The 26,309-nt window shown below is 35.9% G+C and overlaps 1 protein-coding gene across 1 annotated transcript in view; it reads left to right on the top strand.

Moving 5' to 3' along the window:
* Nucleotides 1–26,309, top strand: part of TEX11 (testis expressed 11) — a 316,643-nt gene that overhangs the window by 288,347 nt on the left and 1,987 nt on the right. Inside the window, exons 26-28 of the mRNA XM_079124942.1 lie at nucleotides 8,287–8,436; nucleotides 9,651–9,759; nucleotides 11,016–11,136. Coding sequence (XP_078981068.1) covers nucleotides 8,287–8,436; nucleotides 9,651–9,759; nucleotides 11,016–11,136 — 380 coding nt within the window. The remainder of the gene's footprint in view (nucleotides 1–8,286; nucleotides 8,437–9,650; nucleotides 9,760–11,015; nucleotides 11,137–26,309) is intronic.

Below are 26,309 nucleotides of genomic sequence, written 5' to 3' on the forward strand. Positions count from 1 at the left end.
ATAGTAGGCAAAACTGTGCAATAAAAACCAAAGGATTTTGGGGAAAATGGGGTTAGGGACATAACATGCAAAAACTTGGTCAGTGACACATTTAAAAAAGATATGGACCTAATAAAATTTTAGCACAGTTTTATATATGTTAAATGATTAAAAATGCATTAATAGTACAATAAATATGGCATTATATCTTGAAAAATACTTGACAGTTTCTTGTGTAAGTAGATATCAGAAGGAATGCAGCTTGTGAGATACTGTTAAGTGATGGAAGGAGGGTTATCTGAAGTCTGATGTAAATTTTAGCAACAGCCATGTATGGGTGTGGGCTCATAACACATGTAGTGAACTGAGGTAGCCGATAGAAGTTTCAGTTGTGCACTTGTGTGTATTTTGTGTATTGCTACATAGCATGATTCAACTAGGTGCGGTTTTCTGCATTCATCTACTATTTCACATAGATTAAATTAAATAAAAGCAAATACTTAATTAACATCATGCCTAAATTGTTCCCTGTGTTATAGGGGAAAAAATTCAACTGTTCGAAACAAAGGTTATAACAGAACTGTAAGAGAGAGAGAGAGGGAGGAAACACACACAGATACAGATACTCTGGTTTTCTGTGTCTGTGTTTTATTTTTTAATACATTTTTTTAAATAAACAAATTTGGTATGGTTGTTGGATACAAAAATTCTGTATGCTGTTAAAAATTAATTCTGTTTCTGTGTGCTAACAAGAAATGATTAGAAATTGAGCCTTTAAAATACCATTTTAAATAGCATAAAAATCCATCAAATGAAAAAAAATCAAGTGCCAAGTAATTAGTCTATAATGAAAGATAAGAAGACTTATTCACTGAAAACTAATAAACTGAAACATTGCCAAGAGAAATTTTAGAATACCTAAATAAATGAAGATGTATAATGTTTATCAACTGGAAAAATCAGCATTACTATTATGTCAATTTTCCCAGTTTGATCCATAGACTAGTCCAGGCATGGTGGTACATGCCTGTAACCCTAGCGCCTCGGGAGGCTGAGGCAGGAGGATCATGAGTTCAAAGCCAGCCTCAGCAAAGTAGCAAGGCAACTTGGCAAGACACTGTCTCTAAATAAAATACAAAAAGGGTTGGGGATGTGACTCATGGGGTTAAGTGCTCCTCAGTTCAATCCCTAGTACCAAGTTAAAAAAAAAAAATTCTAGCTTTACTTGTGAAACTGGAAGAATGACATTAAAATATCTATGAAGATGCAAAGGAAAGTCTTGGAAAATATTAATAGAGTTTGAAGACTCATACCACAGAAAAGAGAGCCCAGAATAGAGTATAGAAATAGACTCACACATGGTCATTTAATTTGCAACTAAGGTCTCCAGTGCTATTCAGTGGAATAGTTTTTATGTATTAAATGGTAGAACAATCAAATATCCATATGAGTACTGACCCCTCCTTCATACCATATACAAACATTGATTTGAGATAAGCTAGACAAATTGGTGTGTGCCTGTGCTCCCAGCTACTTAGGAGGCTAAGGTAGGATTGTTTGAGCCCAGGAGTTCAAGGCCAGCCTGGAAATATGGCAAGGCCCCATAAATCTAAAAAAAACCAAAATGGATCATAGTATAAAACTGTAAGTCTTCTAAAAAGAATCATAGGAGAATATCTTTATGACCTTAGGGCCACAAAAATTACCAATTATACAAGAAAATATTGAAGTCTACTTATGGCCAATTGAGAACTTCAATTTGTTAAAAGATACAACTGAGGAAAGAAAAATACAAGTTACTGACAGAAAGAAAAAAACTGATACATTAGCTTGATAAATTCTGAAATATATTAAAAACTACAATTCAATGAGAAAAGATTGAACAGCACAATAAAAATGGGCCAAGAATTGAATTTATATAACCTCTTTACAAAAGAGGTTATATAAATGGTCAATGCATTTGATCAAGGAGATGCAAAAATAGGGCCACTGCACTCTCATTGAAATAAAGGAAATAAAAATTCCAAGTGTTGGGCTAGGGTTGTGGTTCAGTGGTGGAGCACTTGCCTAGCATATGTGAGGCAATAGGTTTGATTCTCAGAACCGCATATAAACAAATGAATAAAAATAAAGGTCCATCAACAAATAAAAAGATATATCAGAAAATAATTTTTAAAAAATTCCAAGTGTTAGTAAGGATGGAAAGCAGCTGGAACTCTGATACATTGCTGGTAGAAATGTAATTGGAACAGCCACTTTGGAAAACTGTGTGGCAGTATCTGTTAACCTGACATGTACCTATTCCAGCAGTGACCCTGCAATATCATCCCTTGATACTCAGGTGGAATGAATGCATCTTTTTGCCAAAATATGTACAAGAATGTTCACAAAAGTTCTATTCATAAGTGCTAAAATTTTGAAACAACACTACCACTCATCAACAGAAGAATGGATTAACTAAATTGTAATATAGTCATACAATGGAATTCTACAGAGCAGTAAAAGGAATTAACTTCTGAAACATAAAATGTGGATGAATATCACAGGCATCATTAGGAAAAGTTGAGTACAAAAGAATATATACGAAGTATAAATTCTACTTGATAAACCACTTATTGAGATGTAATTCACATGCATGTGATTCACTCGTTAAAGTGTATAATTCAGTACATTTTAGTATATACCAGATCCCACCATCAACTATTTTGAAACATTAAATTAGATCAGAAACTCTGAACCCTTTACCTATCCTTGCATTTTTCCCACAAGCCCTAAGCAACTACTAATCTACTTTCTGTTTGTAAAGATTTTTCATATTCTGGATATTTCATATAAATGGAATCATGTAATATGTGGACTTTTGTGACTGACTTATTTCACTGAGCATATATTCAAAGTTCATCCATGCCATGGCATGTATTGGTACTTCATTACTTTTTATGGTCAAATATTCCATTGCATGGATATCTCATATTTCATTTATCCATTCATCAGTTGATGGACATTTTGGGTTGTTTATACCTTTTCAGTACTATGAATAATGCTGCCATAAACATTTGTACACAAGGTTTTGTGTGGACCCGTTTTCACTTTTCTTGCATGTACACCTAAGAGAGGAAGTGCTAGGTCATATTGTAACTCTTATGTTTAATCGTTTGAGGAACTATCAGTGTTTCCCAAAGCATCTGTAGCATTTTACATTCCCACCAACAATATGTGAATCCTCATATTTCTCTTATTCTTTACCAACACGTGTATTATCTGACTTTTTGATTCTAGCCATCCTAATGAGTGCATAGTTGTATCCCATTATAGGTTTGTTTTCCTAATTACTAATTTTCTTCAAGACCAATGGTGTTGAGCATCTTTTCAGATGGTTACTAGCTATTATACATCCTCTTTGGAGAAATATCTATTCAGTCCTTGTCTTAGTCTTTGTTTCTGTTGCTCTTACAGAGTACCTGAGACTGGGTAATTTATAAGAAGCTTATTTTGACTCAGTTTTGGAGCTGGGAAGCCAAAAAGCATAGCAGAGGCATCTGGTGAGGGTATCTTAACATGGCAGATCATGAAAGAGCAAGCAAGTATATGCAGAAAAATCATGAGGGGCAACCTCACTTTATAATAACCCTCTCTCTCACAATAACTAATCTAGTCCCTTGAGAGAAGAATTCACTCAGTCCCACTAGAAAGGCATTAATCTGTCTTAACTACTTAGTCACTTCCTAAAAGTCTGGCCTCACAACATGACCACAGTGGCATTCAAGTTTCAATATGAGTTTTGGAGAGCACAAACCTTCACAGAATCTACTCAATTTTTAACTGGTCTATCTTTTTATTATTGAGTAATAAGTCCCTGAACACACATATGACTTACATTTATTTTCTCCAATTCTTTACATTGTCATTTTCCTTTCTTCAGTTTCCTTTGAAGTACAAATTTTAAACTTTCATGAGATCCGATTTATCTATTGACAATTATTGTAAATCAGCATTTATCATTACAGATTGATCATCCCTAATCTGATCATCCAAAACCCCAAATGCTCCAAAATCCAAAACTTTTTGAGTTATAGACATGATGCCACAAGTAGAAATTTCCACACCTGATCTGATGTATTGGGCCTCAGTCAAAATAGAGGTTCACTGTAAATACTGCATAAAACTACCTCAGGCAGTGCATAGAAAGTGCATATGAAACATAAATGAATTTTGTATTTAGGCTTGGGTCCATCCTGAAGGTATCTCATTATGTATATGCAAATATTCAAAATCCGAAAAATCCCAAAAACTTCCAATATCAAGCATTTTCAGATAAGACATACTCAATCTGTATAATAAATTCTTCATAACTGACTTAGTTATTTGCCATTTTCCAGCTTATGTACTGAAATGAAAACATCTTTGGAGAAAAATTCCTAGATCATTAACACTCTTCACGTAATAGTTTTAAATGAGGTCTTATTGTAGACAAAAGATATTAAGAATGTAAAAGTCAGAATTACCCTCTCTGAGGTGAAAAGTGTACTTGGGTTTAAAAGAGATAGCCTATTAATCACATCTTTTCTCATTATTGTTTATTTCTTGGAACAGAATCATTTCTGGCTTTCTCAAAGCAAAATAATATTAATCAATGAGCACTTACTTCTCTTTTCTGTATTTTTTCTCAGACAACCGGTAATTATCAAGACATTCTGCACTTTTAAACCTAATTTTGTAAAGAATTCTCTTATTATCTGGACTACATAGAATACCACCTACTAGATGTAACAATTTTGTACTCATGAACACTGCCATTTTCTAGAGATGAGTTGTTGAGAAGAGTTAACAATGATTTAAAACTTGCAGTAAAAAATGCCAAACACTGTAGTACCTTGGAATCAGTTTTTACCTCATGCTAACTAGAATTGTGAAATGGTTTAAATGATTTATCAGATAATTCACTGATTATATAGATACAACTTTGGGATTTTTTCCATTTTTTGTTTTAACTCATATGGTAGTAGTATACTGTACTTTTTGATCTAATAGGTTTAAAAGTGAAATTAAAATTTAAAATTTATTTTAAAGAACTCTTAAAGAATTAACAGTTAAGTCATACTCACAAGTGGTAAAGAAAGTCTTAAAATTTGGAAAGATTGGGCTGGGGATATAGCTCAGTTGGTACAGTGCTTGCCTTGCAAGCACAAGGCCTGGGGTTCAATCCCCAGCACTGCCAAAAAAAAAATATTTGGAAAGATTTTGTTGAACTTGGTAGTAATTGTACAAGCAGGCTAAATTATGTCAAAATGAGAATGCACCAAGGATCTTTCTTTCAGTTAAGTAGTGCAACTGGAACTTTTGGCTACTAAACATGGTTTTTATAAATTCATGGGCCAGTATTTATATCACTGCAGTATTTAATAGCTTGTTAATGTTTTCATCATCTCTGATAATGAATTTTAAGATATGCTAATTGTCCAAAATCTCTAATTTAAACATGAAAGTAGATCATGAAATAAATTTGATGCTTTTTATTAAAACATACTAAAGTATTGGGAGAACACTTGCCTAGCATGTGCAAGGCCCTGGGTTTGATCCCCAAACTTAAGCAATCAAGAAGAAAAGAAATAATAAAGACAAGGGCACAAGTCAATAAAATTTAAAACAGAAAACAACAGACACAATCAACAAAACTGAAAGCTATTTGTAAGTGTTTGTCTTTTGAAAGAAAATCAATGCAATTGATAAACCACTATGCAGGCAGACTAAGACACAAAAAAATATCAGGAGCCATCATTAGATAGATTCTACAGATGTTTAAGATTAATAAGGGAACATTATGGACAACTTTATGCATGTGAATTTGAAGTCTTAAATGAATTGACAAATGATTTGAGTCACAAGCTGCCAAAGCTCCCTCAAGAAGATATAGATATAGTCTTGTACCTGTTATGTTAATTAAATTGATAATCTTCCAACAAAAAGACTCTGAAGAAGAATTCTACCAAACAATTAAAGATGACATAATACTGATTTTGTACAAACTTCCAGAAAAGAGGAGGACACGAACTGGGAATATAGCTCATTTGTAGAGCACTTGCCTAGTATGCGCAAGGCCCTGTGTTTAATCCCCAGCACTGAGTACTGAGTGTATGTGCACACAAACACACACGGAGGACACAACTACTAGTTCACTTTATGAAATCAAAACTAAACAAAGACAATATAAGAAACTGCAGACCAACATCTCTCATAAAATAGATGGCAAAATATTCAACAAATTCTCAACACATTGAATTTAGTAACATACATACATCATAACCAAGTGATGTTTATCCCAGGTTCAACATTGTAAACTCAATTAATTCATCATTTTAAGAGATTAAAGATGTAAAATATAAAATCAATAGATAACAAAAAAATTTGAAAAATTCAATTTTTAAAATTCTTATGATGAAAACTTTCAGCTGACTTAGGAACAGAAAGGAAGTTCCTCAACTTGCTAAAGGCTGTCAACAAAAAACAAAACCTATTTGACAATGAAGGAATGAATATGTTTCCCCTAGTCAAGGTTGTTTATTCTTAACTTTTCCTATTAATATTATCCTGAATGTCCCAACCAATGTTATAGGTCAGCAAAAGAATGAAAGACAAAAGAACAAAAGGGATAAGATTCTATTTTTAGATGAAGATTGTCTATATAGAAAAATCCCAAAGAATCTATTAAAAAGTTCCTAGAACTAATACATGAGTTTAGCAAGTTTAAGACACAAGGTTAATACTCAAAAGTTAATTATATTTCTATGCACCAGTAGCAGTAAAGTTCAAGAATAAGCAGTAAAAATCAAGGAAGCCTGAAGTGTTGGAAGTTGTCCTTTATCATGATCTGGGTACTAATTCCATGGGTTTAAACCTGTGTGATAGTTCATCGAGTTTGTTTGTTGAAGGTTTGAGCACTTTATTTAGTTTATTGTATGTATGCTATACCTCAAAACTTTCTAAACATTCACTCTACCAAAGGTGAATGAAAGCTGTCTCATGTAGTATAGTTGATGCCATCTGACACAGATTCTTCCCCTGGTGATACCACAAAATAGTGTTGACTGACCAAATGAAACAACTTGAAAACCCTCCTCCACTTTGCTTAACATAAAACCACAATTGGTTTATGCCGCGCTGAATCTTCCATTTAATTCTACCTTGAGAATGAGTATGGCCCTACTTACAAGTTCACAGGAGGAAAGGAAACATTGGGTTTTAATTAGATCATTAATGATAACAGCAGAATTTCAGGCTAGTTAGGAGCATCATGGCAAATGTTTTAGGAAATGCAGGCTGTGCTAGAGAATGCATTATAGGGTGCTAAAAGTAGTGGTGTCCATAAACAGATGTGGTATATACACACAGTGGAGTTTTACTCATCCTTAAAGAAGAATAAATTTATGTCATTCGCAGGTAAACAGATGGAATTGGAGAACATCATGCTAAGGGAAATAAGACAGACTCAGAAAGTCAAGGGTTGAAAGTTTTCTTTCATGTGTAGAAGCTAGAGAGAGAGAAAAAATATTTTAAAAGGAGGGAGAACATAGAAAGAACAACATAGAAAGAAGATCAATAGAATAGAGGAGGAAGGAGATTGAGAGGGAGGAAGGAGGTGGAGAATATAGGGAAGTACTGGCAATGAAATTACCAAATTATGCTATGTATGAATAAGCCACAGTGAATAATACATATATACACATATATATACACATATATTTAAACATATACATACACATATGTTGCACCAATTAAAGTATCAATAAAAGAAGGGAGATCAGTAAAATAGAGGAAGCAGAAGTGGGAGGGAGGAGAAAGGGAGGGAAAGGGAAGATACTGGGGATTGATATGATCAAATTATGTGCATGTATGAATACAGTATAATGAATTCTACTCTTTTGTATAATTATGATCCACCAATAAAATTTTTTTCAGTACATCCATATCTGGGTGTGTGGTGTATGCCTGTAATCACAGCTACATGGGAGACTGAGGCAGGAGGATCACGAGTTAAAGGCCACCCTGGGCAACTTAGACCCTGTCTCAAAACAAAATAATAAAAAGGGCTGGGGATGTGGTTCAGTGGTAGAGCATCCCTAGGTTCAATCCCCAGTACCATAAAGAAAAAAAATTTAAAAATCTGTCTACAGTGCCGGAGATGACCTATAAATTGTAAGTAAAATTAGTTTTCCTGAATGGGAAAACCTACCCAGTTAGAGAAATTAGAACAGGAGAGCATAATGAAATGGAATCACAGAGAACGTTGCTTTTTTGTCTCTTTCTTAGGGGACTTCTCACAGGATCCATGTGAAACATTGCTTTTGCTGTATGAGTTTGAAGTTAAATCCAAAATGAAAGATCCATCACTGGACAGCTTCCTGGAATCAGTGTGGGAGCTGCCTCATTTAGAAAGTAAAACATTTGAAACAATCGCATGTAAGAGCTATATTTATACTTTTGTAAGGCTGGTGCCCATTTAGATCTTACTATTTTCTTTTCTCTTTACTCATCTTTCTTACCTCCAGGTGGAAAACATTTTTTCTCCCTCTCTAATGGCATTCTTAAACTATTTTGTATTACAATCATTTGTACATTTATCTCCTTTGGGTCATGAAAAATAATTACATATATTTATTGTACTTATAAACCCCTAGGGAAGTGCATTGCTCATAATAGGTGCTCAAATTTATTCTATGTGTGGAAGTTAATTATGTGACTACAAAATAGGGAAGCTCAAACTTTAGAAAGTTAGTTTATCACAGCTAGCTTGAAATGATAATTGTTTCACTGATTGAAGGTGACACAATCATAACTATTTATTGAAATGTCAGAGAAATAGTGGAAGTTTTTTAACACAACTGCCATGCTCACATTTCTGGCTGAAATACAGGTGGGATTTAGGGACTCAGAGGCTTTTGGGAAATGGCCTAATTTTCTTCCCTTTTTATCTCTCACATTCCTCAGGAACTTGAGTGTGAGTTACCTCTAACAGTATTAGGTATACTCAAGTATACAACAGTCACATATACTTTTCCTTTGTCTTGCCAAGACAGAATTCCTAGAGCCATGGAGCTAATGATATATATTTTATGAACATGTGATGATGACCACTATTTCTTGTATAATGGAACTCCAATTCTAGAGGCCTGTTAATTGCATCTGGAAGTTTTATAATTAATTACCTCTGATATTCATTCTAGTTTCCTATTTTTAGAACCTGGCAAAAAACAGTATATAATAATATTAAATTCATTTTTGATTAGTGTTCTTTTACTGATCTGCTTTGTTTCTTTCTTAGTGTGCCCTTCCTTGACTGTGATTCATAAGATTGTTGCTTCACCTGTATGACTGTATGCAGGGCCATAGAAACAGTAGGTTTTCTGTTGATGTTTGCTGAAGAAAGGATGTGACCTGACAATTCTACCATGCTACTCTGCCTAGAAAGAAGAAGCTACCTCTGAAAGCATCTGTGGATTCATTATTTTATAAAATTCATCTTGATTTGTGTGTGTGTGTGTGTGTGTGTGTGTGTGTGTGTGTGTTGTTAATCTGTTTCAGGCTAGTTTCATTAGAGAAAGCAAGTTGTAGCCTGGAGTGAAAACTGTGATGGATAAGATGGTGTTCACAACCTTTTTCTTCCCTCCCTATAGTATTAGCCTTGGAAACGCCTGCATACTATCCTTCTATTGCTCTCAAAGCCTTGAAAAAGGCTTTATTGCTCCACAAAAAGAACGAACCAATTGATGTTTTAAAATACAGGTTAGTAAATGTAATTCAACACCTAATCCAGGATCTTTGATAGCCAAAAGATCTACAGTCGATTCCCCATAAATAATCAGTTGTATTCAACAGGTTCAACTTAAAAGATGATGGGGGAGGGGCTCCCTCCTATGAATAGCTCCATACTGAGGCTTGTATTACAGACCAAGAATTTTTTAGCAATATCAAAGAGTCTGATTTTCCCCAAGGAGGGCAAGAGGAAAACAAGTAACTTACTTGAGTAGACATATATAATAAAACTATTTAAGTACCTTCCTTTCTGTTATTTGGTTGGGGGGTATACTGGGGATTGAACTCAGGGGCACTCAACCACTGAGCCACATCCCCAGCCCTTTTTTAATATTTTATTTAGAGACAGGGTCTCATTGATTTGGTTAGAGCCTCACTAGGTTGCTGAGGCTGGCTTTGAATTCAGTATCCTGCCTCAGCCTCCTGAGCTACTGGGATTATAGGCATACACCACCACACTTGGCACCTTCTTTTCTTTGTTTCATTACTAAACATTCCAAATGTTCAGAAAAATAGAGGTGAGAATGTGGCTCAGAGGCAGTACACTTGCCTACCATGTGTGAGGCTTTGGGTTTGATACCCAGGACCACAAAAATAAACAAACCAAAGGTACAGAAAAATATTGAGATTAATACAATATCAATGTATTCACCACCCAAGTTTGACAGATGTTAACATTTTGCTATATTTACCTCAGATTTTTTTCTAAGCACTTTTTAAGCACCAGTAAGTGTTGTATGAAATCATATTTACTGGAGAGTTTTTTTGTTTTCTATGTCTAGACATGAGGGAAAATAGATGTGTGTGGTTTTTTTCTCTGGAAAACTTCATTACAGTCTTTCTGTTCTAAGACATGAGAGACAGTTCTCTTGGAATTATTTCCCAATTTAAATCCCAATTCCCTTGCCCATTTGAGGAAGTAACAAGATGCTTTTAAATGCCTATAAATTGAACCAGCTCATGAAATATAATAAACTGCTACTCCTTTGTGCTGGAAACTAAAAAGAGTGAAATACAGCCATAGGTGTGATAAAAGAAAAGATTGGTCAACCCCTTTTACTACTTCAAAAATCTGTCTTCTGAGGTTGGAGGCCAGATAAAACCAAGGGAAGAACAGAAGTGTTTTGAAGCTTAGTCTGGGATGAGATCCAGATTTTACTTATCTTAGCCATTGAAGCCAATGATTTCTTTCCTTATGGGATGAGTTTTCTCTTTTTGATTTTCAGCAAATGTATGCACATCTTGATTAACCTTTCAGTGCCAGATGGGACATCAAGTGTGGAACTTTGTCCAATGGAAGAAGTTTGGGGCTATTTTGAAGATGTTCTGAGCCTTATTAGCCACACTGTAAGTCAAACTTCCAGCTAATATTAAACTTTCAGCTAATTTTAAAGAACTGAACTGTTTATATATTAGAAATTATATAGAATTATGTTTCTGATATGAGTTTAGGGAAAATTCACATTATAATATGGTTATGAACTACAAAATTTCCCTGGGTTTATAAAATTTAAGTAATTAAAAGTACAAACTTTCTAATGCGAGTATACTATAGATTAGGTCCAAATAACAGTACAATTGGCCATCTTGAACTATTTTGTATTTTCAAAGCCTAGTAGAATTGTTACTTTCCCTGTGATGATGGTAACCTTGTGAAAAAGTTTATTATTATTCCCACCATTTCTCAGAGGCAGGTGATTAAGTGAAAGAAACAAGATATGCCTGTTGTTAAGTCCCTCTCTGCTGATTTCGTTTTCTTTTTCAGTGAAGGTTTCTTTAGTTATTTTTTAAAAACTAACTTTATTGAGGTATAATCTACATATCATAAAATTCACCCATTGAATATGTATGAATCTGTATATTTTAGAGGTACACAACTATCATCACAATTCAGCTTTAGAACATTTCTATTACCCCCAAAAGTTTCTTGCCCATTTGCAGTCCCTGCTTCTACCTTTGACCCCAGGCAACTACAGAACTGCTTTTTCTCTGTCTAGATTTTCTGGACATTTCACATTTTTTTTGACTGAATGATGTCCTATTGAATGGTTATACCACATTTTGTCTATCCATTTATTTATTAATAGACATTTAAAGTGTTCCCAATTTTTGGCTATTATGAATGCCACTGATATTAATTCATATACAAGTCTCTGTATAGCATATGTTTTCAATTATCTTGGGTATATACCTAGGAGTAGAATTTTTGGGGTCATGTGATAATTCTGCTTAGCTTCTCAAGGAGCTGCAATCAGGGCCGGGGAGATAGCTCAGCTGGTAGAGTGCTTGCCTTGCAAGCACAAGGCCCTGGGTTTGATCCCCAGCACCACAAAAAAAAAAAAAGGGGGGGGGCTGCAATCAGTTTTCCAAAGTGATGGCACCATTTTGCATTCCCACTAGCAATGTATGAAGGTTCTAATTTCCTTACATCCTCACCAGCATTGTTATTGCCCATCTTTTATTATTATAGCCATCCTAATGGTTGGGGAGTGGTAGCTCATTGTGGTTTGACTTATAGTTTCTTGTTGGCTAATGCTGTTGATAATTTTTTCATGTACTTATTGACCTTTGCATTTTTCTTTGGAAAAAAGTCTATTCAATTGTTTTCATGCTTTTAAAATTAGGTTGTCTTTTTATAGGATTGCAAGAGTTCTTTACATAGACTAGATACAAGTCCCTTATAGGATATATGATTTGTAAATATTTTCTCTCAGTCTTTTCATTTTGTTAATGGCATCATTTGCAAAGCAAAAGGTTTGAATTTGAATGAAGTTTAACATCTATTTTTTTCTTTTATAGATAGTGGTTTGGGTCATGCTAATAAATCTTTGCCTAACCCAAGTTTGTGATGATTTTCTCATATGTTTTTGTTTTTATATTTTTATCCTTTAAATATAGGTCTATGATCCATTTTGAGTTAATTTTGTGTATAGTGTGAGGTAAGGGCCCAAATGGGGTTTTGTTTGGTTTTGTGTAATGGGTATATTCCTCTCTTGTTGGACTTGAATTTTCTCACTTGTAAAATGGAAATAATACTATTCTCACTGTCCCACACTAGAGATGTAAGGATCAATGGAAATACTATATGCGTTGTAAACTTTAACTTGATATATAAGATGGTACTGTTATTATAAGGGAGCTATAAAGCATTAAGAAGGTTATATTGAAGTCATAAAGTCATTATTTGTATTCATGTTAATATCTAAGGATACTGAGTGGTCTGGGCTCAACTGTTTCTTCATATACAAATAAATACCTGCAAATCACAACAGATGGTGGAATAGTATAGCATGTTGATAACCTGGTACAAATTTGCACTGACTAAAGAAGCCTAAAATTCTCCTGGAACTATGTAATTATGGTCTGTGAACTTAAGGATTTTTTAAACTTCACTATTGAAATTTTTGGGAGTTTTTTGTTTGTTTGTTTTACTGTCTTTTGGGAAGAAGAGAAAATTCCATTGCTAAGCTATGAATTTCATTTGGACCTTCAAGGGTGTTTTCCATAGTAATGAATAAAAATTAAAATTAGATTGTGCTGTAACTCCACATTGATTAATTTCCATAGTCTCTATGTGAGGCCAAAACTTCTCTAAACATTCTGGTTTTGCTGTTTTCTTCTGTCTTATTACAGTTGCAAGTTTTCTGACTCAGGTTGGCTAAACTTACTGTTTTTCTATTTTTCTGATGAGTTCCCCATCTATTATTGTTCATCCCTTGAAACATCACTGGGTAGTTTGCTTTTTAATAGAAATTAATTTAATAACCCTCTTGGCTCTTTCCCTTGTGTATGTTGCTGTCTCCTGTATGATTGAATGCGCTATAAATCTCCTTTGTTTAAATGCTGGGGAGAAAATTCTGCTTTTGTTTAGTTGACTTTTTAAATGAGTAGTCACTCATTAATTATTTATTGAGCAGATAACCATTATCAAGTGCCTCCATACACTGGTAGAATACCTTTTACACAGACATAAATCCTCCTGTCTCACAGCATCATGCATTACAGTTATAAAGCACTCTTATATCCATTATCTCATATAACCCCCACAGCAATTCTATAAAGTAGATAGTGCTGCTATTATCCTTAACTTAATAATGAGGAAAATTTTAAGATTCATAAAAATCAGAAAATCAATTTGACTAAGGTCATTTATGGCAAATGAACAAGAGTCAGGAATAGAACCCAGAACTTCTGACCTCATGTCTTAGATTGAACAGCTCTAACAAAATACCATAGACTGTATGACTTACAAATGAAAGAAATTTACTTATCCCAATTCTGGAGGCTAGAAAGTCCAAGCTAAAGGCATTGGTTTTGTCTCCAGTAAAAGCCTGCTTCCTCAAGATGGACCAAATTCTCATTAAAACCTCACCTGGCAGAAAGGGTAAGGGACCACTCTGGGATCTAATACACAAGGGCACCCTTCACTATCTAATCACCTTTCAGTGGCTCAACCTACTAATACCATTACCTTGAGGCTTAGAATTTTAACATATGAATTAGGGGAATATAAATATCCAGCCCATTGCTCCTCAGTTATAGGGCTTTTTCTGATAGAACACATGCCTTTACCAGTTCTTGCTAGGAAATTTTATTTCAAAGGAGAGACTCAGATTGATATTGAGAAGCTAGTGCCAATGAAAAAGCTTGGGGTGGGTCACACACACTTAATCATGCAGTCCTATGTACTCTTCAGTAGGTTCATATTCTAGACTATTTTTAAAAGGTAGTAGATTGTTTAGGTTTTTTAAATTAAAATTTTATTCTGAAATAATTATAGATTCACATGCACTTGTAAGAAATAACAGAGGTTATGTGTACTCTTTTTTTGTACCTTTATTTATTTTTATGTGTTGCTGATGATCCAACCCAGTGCCTCGCACATGCTAGGCAAGTGTGCTCTACCACTGAGCTACAACTGCAGCTCCAGGTTCTGTGTACTCTTTACCCAGCTTTCCCCAGTGGTAACATCTTAACAAAACTATATAGTACAATATCACAATAAGGGTGTCAGCATTATTACAGTCAAGACAGATCATTTCCATCACCGCATTGATTCTTTATATTGCCTTGTTATAGCCGCTCCCCAATTCCAGCCTTTCCTTAAACCCTGGCAAACACTAATCTATTAGGAGTTTCTATAATCATGTCATTTCTTGAATGTTATATAAATAGAATCATAAAGTATATCTTGAGATTTGGAATAGTACAATACAAAACCTTTTGAGATTGGCTTTTTCCACTCAGCATAATTCTCTAAAGACTCTTCGAGCTGGTATGTGTCACAAAAGACAAATACTGTATGATTCCACTTATGTGAAGTACTGAGTGGTTAAATTCATGGAGATGGAAAATAGAGTGGTGGTTGCTAGGGACTGAGAAGGGGTATTTTTTAATAAGTACAGAGTTACAGTTTTGCAAGATTCTGGTTTGATGGATAAATGGATGGATGGATGGATGGTTGGATGGATGGATGGATGGATGGATGGATGGATGGTAATGATAGCCACATAACAGTGTGATTGCAAACTGTACACTTAAAAATGATTTAAGCCAGATTCTGTGGCATACACCTGTAATCCCAGCAGCTTGGGAGGCTCAGGCAGGAGAATTCAAGTTCAAAGACAGCCTCAGCAACTTAGCAAGGTCCTAAAGCAATTCAGTGAGATCCTGTCTCTAAATAAAACACAAAATAGGACTGGGGCTGCGCCTCAGTGGTTAAGCACCAGTGGGTTCAATCCCTGGTACCAAAAAATAAGAAACAAGATTTAACCTGGGTGTGGTGGCACACACCTGTAATCACAATGATTCAGGAGGCTGAACAGGAGGATTGTAAGTTCAAAGCCAGCCTCAGCAACTTAGTGAGGCCCTAAGCAACTTAAGGAGACCCTGTCTCAAAATAAAAGTAAAAGACCTGGGGATGTAGCTCAGTGGTAGAGTACCCCTGGGTTCAATTCCTGGTACCCCCAAAATAGTTTAAGATAGTAAATATTATGTTATATGTATTTTACCATTTATAGAAGTCATGGGATGACTGGGGTTGTAACTCAGTAGTAGAACACTTGCCTAGCACATGTGAGGCACTGGGTTCAATCCGCAGTACCACATAAAAAACAAATAAATAAAGTTACTTTAAAAAGAAGTATAAAACTATAAAAAATGTCAAGAGAAAAAAACTTTGTCAGATACTGTAACTTTTCTTTATTCTCATTTTTGTTATTAATTGGTTGTCTTTTTAATTCAATTTGAGATCTTCCCAGTTCTTAGTGTAATGAGTAATGTTTTATTGAGACCTAGGCATTTTCTTGTTATAGTACTTGCCCCTGGATCTCATTTAAATCTTCTCTTTCATCCATGTCTTACCTCCTCCAAGCCTCACATCTCTCTGAGGCTAGAATTGAGGCTTATGCAAAGGCATCTTTGATTCAGAGTTTGTGTTTCTTCTAGATTTGTATAGTTTCCTTATTGCTCTTTGGCTCTTCCTTCACCAGTTTTTCCTGTGCATCCTCATCAAATGTATCTCTCCAAAACACAACTCCATATTTCCCTGATCTTGAGGCTATCCTTAACTTCATCCAACACAAAAAACAAGACAGGGATTTTCCAGACAGTAGTTAATATTGTCTTAATCATCAGCCTTCATCTCCTCCTCTCCCTGCTTCCTCTCAGATTGAAGCAGGATCTTCCCTCAAGAAAACATGTCCCTCACTACCACTCCTTTTTTTCTCAGCAGAAGAGACTCAATTACCTGGACCTTTGGCCCCTAGTATCACTTTGTAATATTTATATACCACCTTCCTGCCACTTCTCTCTTCACTTTAAATATGTCTTCTGTATCTTAATTACCAGTGTTGTCATGAACTGGAACATCATGGGCACATTTTTTCCCTTCCTTGGTTATTTCATCATTATTTATTATTCTAAGTGACTTTGGCATCCATCTTAGCAATTCTTACACCTGACATTTTCTTTTCTTTCTTCCTTTCTTCCTTCCTTTCTACCTACCTTCCTTCCTTCCTTCCTTTTCTTTCTTTCACCAGGAATTAAACCCAGGGGCACTTAACCATTGAGCCACATCCCCAGCCCTTTTATTTACTTATTTATCTTTTTCTTTTCTTTTTTTTTTTTGAGGCATGGTATCACTGAGTTGCTTAGGGCCTTGCTAAGTTGCTGAGGCTGGCTTTGAACTCTCAATACACCTGCATCAACCTCCTAAGCTGCTGGGTTTACAGGCATGTGCCACTACACCTGGCTCCACCTTCATTTTTACCTCAGAGTTTTTCTGCTGACCATACTTTCCCACATCTATTATCTTTTCTTATTTGGATCTCAAATAACTCTTCTCACTCTCTTACAATCCAGTCTAATCACTTTTCTCTCTCTCTCTCTCTCTCTCTCTCTCTCTCTCTCTCTCTCTCTCTCTCTCTCTCTCTCTCTCTCTCTCTCTCTTTCCCCCCCCTCCTGTTTCTTTTAATTATACCTGATCTTCCTTTGTTTTTTTCAAATCTGGTGACTCAGCACCTTCAGTTCTTCTGCCCCTGGTCTTGAACAGCACAATCACCAAAGAAGAAAAATACAGAACCATCCATATCTATCCCAGTACATATTCATGCTACTAAACTTTCAATGGATCCTCATTGCTCTTCCAAAATACTTGTATTCCTTACTGGGCTTGGTGTCTCACATTTGTAATCCCAGTGGCTTGGGAGGCTGAAGCAGGAAAATCCAAGTTCAAAAACTAACCTCAGCAACTTAGTGAGGTCCTGAGCAACTTGGTGAGATTCTGTCTCAAAATAAAATATAAAGGGCTAGGGATATGACTCAGTGGTTAAGCACCCCTGGGTTCAGTCCCCAGTATGGAAAAAAAAGAAAAAACAAAAAAACTTGCATTCCAGTCAACTTTTTGGAAAACTCAAGTAACTGATTCAAACCTTTTCTATCCTCATAAAAATTTTATACTTTTCTCATTTCCCATTAGATGTTCTCATCATATCTTTGTGTGTTGGTGTGTGTAGTTCTGGGGATGGAACCCAGGGCCTCATACATCTAGACAAGCACTCTACCACTGAGCTACATCCCCAACCCTTTTTATTTTATTTCAAGACAGGGTCTTGTTAAGTTGCCCAGGCTGGCCTCAAACCAGCAATCTTCCTGCCTCAGCCTCTTGAATAGCTGGTATTACAGGTGTGTGCCACTATACCCAGCATCTTTTAATTTAGAAGATCAAGGACATAAAGTATAAGATCCCTCATTAACCAATATTTCAATGATAACTTCTGCCCCTGTACCTATCCACTCACCTGTCTTCTTTTCCAAAAATATATTTTCTGAATCTTGTTCTGTCAGTTCAGTCCTCTTCTAAGTCCCATACTACTTTGCTGTCTCTCCATCATTTTCAGTCTTTATCTTTCAACAGATCTTTTCTACTTTCAAAAAGGCATTAGTCCCTAATATTATGTAAAACTATAATACATTAATAAAAATTTAAAAAGGAATAGGTCTCAAACAAATGGAAATATATCCACAATCTTGGAAAGGAAGCCTCCTCAATGTTAGAGTCAGTTTCCTTAAATTCAGTGCTATAAATTCAATCAAGATAAAATTCTCAATGGGATGTTTTTGAATGAAACTTTATGAAATGATTCTAAAATTTTCTGAAAAAATGAGCTATAAAAACCAATAAATTTTTTCTTGGCTTGGTGGTACACATCCTATTAAATATGTGTTTATAAAGTGATATTAACATGTAATATTAGTACAAAAAATTCACAAATAGATTAGTAAAAGAAGATAGTGCTCAGGAGAATATCAACTAGCTATGACAAATTAGTATGCAATAAGGGATGTATATTAAATCACCGAAGTAAGAATGGCCTATTTTTTATTTTTTATTATTTATTTAATTTTTTTATTTTTTGGTACTAGGGATTGATCCTAGGGACACTTAACCACTGAGCCACATCCCAGCCCCTTTTTTACTTTTTATTTTGAGACACAGTCTTGCTAAGTTGCCTACAGCTTCACTAAATTGCTGAGGCTGACTTTGAACTTGTGATTCTCCTGCCTCAGCCTCCTAAGCCACAGTGATTACAGGTGTGCACCACTGCACCTAGCTAATGATTTTTTAAATCATGGGGTAAAGAGGATTCACTGAGAAAAAGTACCCCAAAAAAGATTCCTTTACATAAATTAATAAATGGCTCAAGCTGCCACAAAAAGTTTTAAAACAAGCCACAGACTTGGATAAAATATCCATAATATTTAAATTTAAAATCACCTTAGAGTCAGGCATGGTGGCACATACCCGTAATTCCAACTCCTCAAGAGTCTGCGGCAGGAGGATCATGAATTTGAAGCCAGACTGGGCAACCTAGCAAGACCCTGTCTCAAAATATTTTTTTTAAAAGGGCTGGGAATGTAGAACAGTGATAGACTACTTGTCCAACATACTCAAGGCTCTGGGATGGATCCCCAGCACCACGAAAAAAATAAAAAGAAAATCACATTACGAAGGCAAAATTCCTGGAAAGTCTAGCCAAAAAGAGCATGAGGATTCCTTTCCTCCACCCTTCTTCCACTCATAGGGCAGAATACCTACCCCAGGCAAGTCAGATTAAGCATATTTTGGCTGTGGTTGCACTTGCCTCAGCTCACACATAGGGAAAAGTTTCCACACCCAGAGAGATAAACCTAGAAGATCAACTACTACCCTACCTAGTACCCTGCTTTTAATGTAGGGATGCCAGTCAGAAAAAAAGAGTTTACTCCCCAACCCCATGAAGCTTTGGAGCAGCAGCTCAGAGATTTCTCCCAAGGGGAAAGTCAGTCCATAGGAACAGAAAGCTAATTTTTCCCCCAAAGGATCTGATTTTACTTGAAATAGTGTGGAGAGGTTCAAGCCAAAGGGTGCTCTTGAAACCAATGAATATTTCGGTGGTAAGCAATGAGAGAAAGACATTGGCTGTATTTGAACAAGAAGCTAACTCAGAGAAAATCATGGAAAGAGCTAAAAAGTGCCCTACAGGGGTCAGAACAAACCACAAAAACTTGACTCAAAAACTATAAATATAATGCACCAATTAAAAAATTAATATACACACAAGGAAAAAAAAAAAACTACTCCTTGAAAGTGACCTGAATCTCAATGGATCAGTATGGAATAATTTATGCCCTAGGGGTTTGTTGAAAACAAATAGTGCAAGGCTGGGTGCAATTAGTGGAACCTAACAGCTAGTGTACTACCAGCAGAGGCAGATAGTTTAACAGAGACATCATAAAAAGAGATAGTCCCAGCTCCTTGGGAGGCTGAGTCAGGAAGATTACAAATCCAAGGCCAACCTCAGAAACTTAACCAGAGTCTTATCTCAAAGTTTTTTTTAAAAAGGGCTGGGCATGTAGCTCAGTGGTAGAGAGCTCTCTGGATTCAATCCCCAAGACCCCCCCCCCACACACACACAAAGAGTATGATCCTTACCTGAGGATATACATATAAATCAATGAGATAGAATAAAGAATGCAGAAACACTCAAATTTATTTATTTTTTACTATTTTCTTTTAAAATTTTTTTTAGTTGTAGATGGACATAGTAACTTTATTTATTTTTTAATGTAGTGCTGAGGATCAAACCCAGTGCCTCACACATGCTAGGCAAGTGCTCTACTACTGAGTCACAACCCCAGCCCTTAAATTTATTGTCAGTTGATGTGTGTGTGTGTATGTGTGTAGTACTATGGATTGAACCCAGGACCTTGTGTGTGCTAGGCAAATGTGCTAAAACTGAGTTACACCCCTGTCTTTTTAATACTTTGAGATAAGGTCTTGATCAGTTGCTCAGGCTAGCCTCAAACAAGACCCTCCTGCCTCAGCTTCATGAGTAACTGGGATTACAGGTGTATACCACCACACTCAGTGGCAGTCAGTTGATTTTTAAAATATTTTTAGCTCTAGATGGACATAATACCTTTATTTATTATTTGTTTGTCTGCTTGTTTATTTATATGTGGTGCTGGGGATCAAACCCAGTGCCTCACACATGCTAGGCAAGTGCTCTGCCACTGAGCTACAACCCTGGCCCCAGTCAGTTGATTTTTTTTTTTTAGTCAGTTGATTTTTTTTATTTTTTTCCCCTGGGGGGAAATAGTCGTTTTAATAAATAGTGCTCAGACAAGTTGATAACCACATGGAAAAGAAGGAAATTTGAATCCTGACTTCATATCATACACAAGAGTAAATCAAAGGCCTAAATGTAAGAGCTAGAATCATTAAACTCTTAGAAAGAAGCATAATCTTAAATCTGTGATCTTGAATTAGGCAATTCTTTCTTAGGTATGGCACCATGAGTACAAGCAATAAAAACATAGATCAATTAGATTTCAGCAAAATTAAAACTTTTTTCTGTAAAGGACACCATTGAGGAGGTAAAAGGACAGCTCAAAGAATGGGAGTAAATCTTGGAACTCATATGGATAGTAAGAGTTTTTTTATTGGAATATATAAAGAACTCTGATGGACTGGAATGGGCTCAATGGTACAGTGCTTGTCTAAGCATGTGCAAGGCCCTGGGTTCCATGCCTAGTACCACATTCTGACAACTCTGAAAGACAACTAATTGTTTTTAGTGGGCAAATGATTTGAATTGACATTTCTCCAAAGAAAGTATTCAAATGGCCAATAAGCATATAAGATATCATTGTGTTTTGATTTGTGTATCTCTGATAGCAAATGATATTGAACATGAACTACCCTAACACCCAGTAAGATATAAGCTATAATTTAAAAGATAGTAAAAAAATGTTGATAAGAAATTGGTACCCTTACACAGTGTCTGTGTGATTGTAAAATGGTTCAGATGCTTTGAAAAACAGCCTGATGGTTCTTCAGAAGGGTATACATAGTTACCAGGTAGCTTCCAAATTCCACTTTAAACCAGATACAGTGGTGTACACCTATAATCCCAGCTACTTCAGAGGCCTGAGGCAGGAGCATCACAAGTTCTACATCAGCCTGGGCAATTTAGAGGGACCTGTCTCAAAATAAAAGGGCTATGGGTATAGCTCAGAGGTAGAGCACTTAACTAGCATGCATGAGGCTCTGTTCCATCCCCAGTACCAGCAAAACAATAAAAAAGAAAGAAGTGGCTGGGAAGATAGCTCAGTTGGTAGAGTGCTTGCCTTGCAAGCACAAGGCCCTGGGTTTGATCCCCAGCACCGCAAAAAAAAAAAAAAAAAAAAAAAAAAAAAGAAAAAGAAAAAAAATTTCACTCTCAGTTATATACCCAAGAGAAATGAAAACATATGTATAGATACTCATATACAAATATTCATAGCAGATGTACTCATATGACCAAAAATGGAAACAACTTAAATGTCTATCCACCAATGAATGGATGAACAAAATGTGGTATTTCTATACAACAGTATATCCTTTCACTATAAAAAGGATTGAACTTCAGACATACACTATAACATGGATAAACCTTAAAAACATTATGCTGAGATGGAGATGTAGCTCAGTAGCAGAAAACTTGCCTAGCATGCGTGAGGCCCTGGATCCAATCCTCGGCTGTGAGAAAAAAAAAAAAAAAAAAATATATATATATATATATATATATGCTAAGTGAACGATGCCTGTCAAAGGGACCACATACTGTCTGACTTGATTTATCCTAAATTTTCAGAATAGACTGGTACTTGAGACAAAAATTATATTAGTGCTTTCCCTGGGTTTGGGGAATGGATTGTGTTGGGGGGAAATGAGGAGTTAATGGGAACAAAATTTCCTTTGGGAGTGATGAAAATATTCTAAAATTGATTGTAGTCATGGTAGCAGAACTCCTTAAATATACTGATAATTGAACTATATGCTTTAAGTAGGTAAATGTATGGTATGTAAATTTTATCTCAGCAAATTTGATATATACAGTATTCAGTTTGGGGAATCTATGGAGAGCCTTAAAAGATGGGCATTTGTGCTCTAGAATATCTACAATTCAGTTAGAGATTTGCATGACTGCCATATGTAAAGTTGTTGAGGACAGAGATAACTGATTTTAAATATGAGCCTCCAAAAACAATCAGAGCAAATTCACTGATATGAATTTGTATTTCGCACTGGCAATTCCATGTTGCTTTGAGGTGAGTAACTGCAGGGAGGCATTTCTTTATGAGGATTAACAATTTTCTTGAACAATGCAAGACATGAGGGCAGCTAATGCAAATTAAAATAAAACCCCAGCAGTCCCTAAGTCATTGAATGGCACTATAATTCCTCCACTTGCCAAAGCCAGACATCTAGAAGTCATCCTCATGCCTCTTTTACTCCCATTTCTAATTTGTCACCAAGAGCTGTCAATTCAATCTTCTGTAAATATCTCTTCAGTTCATCTACTTCTTCCCATCTTCCAGTATCTACAGCCCACTCCAAGTTATCTTGTTTCAGCTACTCAGGAATCTGTTGTCTGGTCTCATATCTACTCTTACTTGCTTCTAAACCTTTCTTCACCCAGCAACCAGGGTGATCTTTTAAATTTTCAAATTTTAAATGTTGTGTGACCTTACTTTATCCCCTTTAGTCGTTCCCCATTGCTCTCAAAACAAAGTCCTAAAGGTAGCCTACAAGGTCCTGCCGACCTGTCTGTCCTCATCTTTCCCTCATTCTGCACTGTTAACCACACTTCACAAGGCAAATAACTACCACCTTATAGACAAATATGATGGACCCTTTAGCTGGTCTTCATTATTGACCACTGCCTCCTTATCACAACTCTTGTGTTCCCTTGTCCTTCATTTTCTCACCACTTCTCTGAGTTGTTGTTTCCCTTTTCCTACCCAACTATGAATATTTCCAATATTGTCTATTCTCTTCTGTACATTCCATATTCCATCCTTTAAGTGAATTGATTTGCTTTATTACTTGAATCCATGTACATGCCTACGTGGTGTAAGGATAGAGATATATGAGATTACGTGAAATGTCCAGAATAGGCAAATCCATATAGACAGAAAGTAGATCAGTGGTAGCCAGGGGCTGGGGGAGGGAGGAATGGGGAATGACTGCTAATGAGTCATTACCTCAAGCCCAATATATTGAAAATAGAACTTATTATCTTGATCCTTTATATCTAGAAACATTTCCTTCCAGTGTTTTATTTTTAATTTTACCAGTGTTCTCTCAAAATTTGTACTTTAGAGCCATTTTCAATTGACCTAACTTTCATTTCCCTATATCAAATCAGTTACCAAGTTCTACTGATTCTCTCTTTGGAATGTTTCTTAACATCTTTTCATTGTCACTACTTTATTTTGACCCTCGTCACTTCATTCTTAGATTCTTACAAGTCCCTTTAAAGAAATCTTGGACTGGGGGTAGCTTAGTGTTAGAATGCTTGCTGACATTTGGAAAGCCCTGAATTAGACCCCCAGCACCGCAAAAAAGAAGCAAGCAAGCAAATACACACACTCAAGTCTTACTGTCTGTGTTTTTCCACACTTCAGTCTTTTGTAAACACCACTGCCATCTCCATCTTATTAAAACTACAGTTTCATTATATCACTTTCTTCCCAAAAAGTCCAAACCCTGTGGCTTATAATGCAAAGCCTCTTACACTCCATCTCTCGGGATATTAGTCCCAGTTACCCCAGATTTAAAAAGTAACATAGGCTGGATGCAATGGCACATGCCTGTAATCCCAGCGTCTTGGGAGGCTGAGGCAGGAGGATTGTGAGTTCAAAGCCAGCCTTGGCAACTTAGCAAGACTCTAAGCAACTCAGTGAGACCCTGTCTCTAAATAAAATTAAAAAATAAAAAGGCTGGGAATGTTGCACTGTGGTCAAGCACCCCTGGGTTCTATCCCTGGTACCAAAACCAAAAAAGTAACATTGTTTCTTTACTGTAAAACATCCTTAAATGTTCAATGAATTAATATGTATTATAATGTTTCAAGAGGGTGATATATAGAATGCAGCATTTCCAAAACTTATTTGACTAAGAACCCTATATTCATAGACCATCTGTTAACATTTCTCATGACACTAGTGTTCTGAGGAAGAGCATGTAGGTAATGCTTAAGAAGCCCATCCTACACTTGTCTCCTTTCCCATTAATTACTCTACATAAATTGTCTGCTTAGGCCAAACCATCTTATGCTTGCTGAGACAAAACTTGCTATCAAATACAAGCCTTTATTTATTATCTTCTGCCCACGTGAAACAACCTGCATTTTCTTTGTGAAACTATACTTTTATTTGTTGTTGGTATTTAATTTATATATTATAAATATCACCATTTAAAAGTATATAATTCTGTGGATGTTTTTACAGAATTGTACAACTATCACCATGATCAATTTCCAGAACATTTTTATGACTCCAGAAGGAAACCTTATACCCATTAGCAGTCATCCCCCATTCCTTCCTCTCCCAGCCTCTGGCTACCACTGATCTACTTTCTGTCTCTATGGATTTGTTTATTCTGAACATTTCATTTAATCTGTATATATCTCTATCCTGCTCATCTACCCTCAGATCATGTTTGTTTGGTCATTTTTTCATTCATTTGGTTAAAATCACAACACTCATACTCTGCGTAACTGTGCCAGGCTGTGAATTCACAAAGGTGAATGACATTTTGCTTTCAGGGAACGTCCCCCATTAGTGGAGGAGACACAGACAGTGTTAGAAGTGCTTTGGTGGTACTATGAACAAGGAGGTTTGAGCAAGATTGTGGAGTGTCAGGAAAAAACTGACACTTAACTGGAAAGTGAATCATTTGTTCATTCACTGCTTCATTAAAAAAATTTTTTGTTGTGCTTCCAGTATGTGCCAGGCATAGTGTAGGACTCTCGGGATACAAAAATGAACAAAAATAATTCCCTGTACCCCAAGGAACTCAACAGTCTGGAGGAGATAAATATATAAGAATAGATAATGTTTTAAAACATTGTGATACAAGTTGTACTACAGGAATGGTATAGAGAAAGCTTGCTGTGGGAACAGAAAAAATAATTCTACTTGTGATTTTGAAGTAGAAGTTTACCAATTAGATAAGGACAGAGAGAGAGATTTTGGGTAGAGACTAGGTCACCTCTGACTGAGCTATCCTAGCAGTCATCTCTTACTGAACTAGAGACCTAATATTTTTGCCAGTCTGCCTAGTCCTCATTCACATGCCATGTGAAGTCATCTTTTTTTTTTCAATTCTGGAGATTGAATCCCAATGCCTCACACATCCTAGGCAAGCATTCTACCATTGAGCTATATCCTCAGCATGTTAAGCCATCTTTCTGTATGGATGCCTTGTCTCCCCAAAGGCATTGTGTCCTTTGGGATAAGAGCTTTGTCTTACTCCTCACAGTACCCTCATTGTCAAGTGTTTCTTATGCATGGTAATTTTGTATGGATCCAAATGAATGAATGACAGCTGAGACAACATCCTTGACACTAAAAAAGCTGTTGCCTAAGTCTTCTGTCATGTCACCCCCTTCCAGGCCTGAGACCTTTTGTGCAGATGAAGGACTTTAATA

The sequence above is a fragment of the Sciurus vulgaris genome, assembly GCF_902686455.1.
Source record: "Sciurus vulgaris genome assembly, chromosome: X".
Lineage (NCBI taxonomy): Eukaryota > Metazoa > Chordata > Mammalia > Rodentia > Sciuridae > Sciurus > Sciurus vulgaris.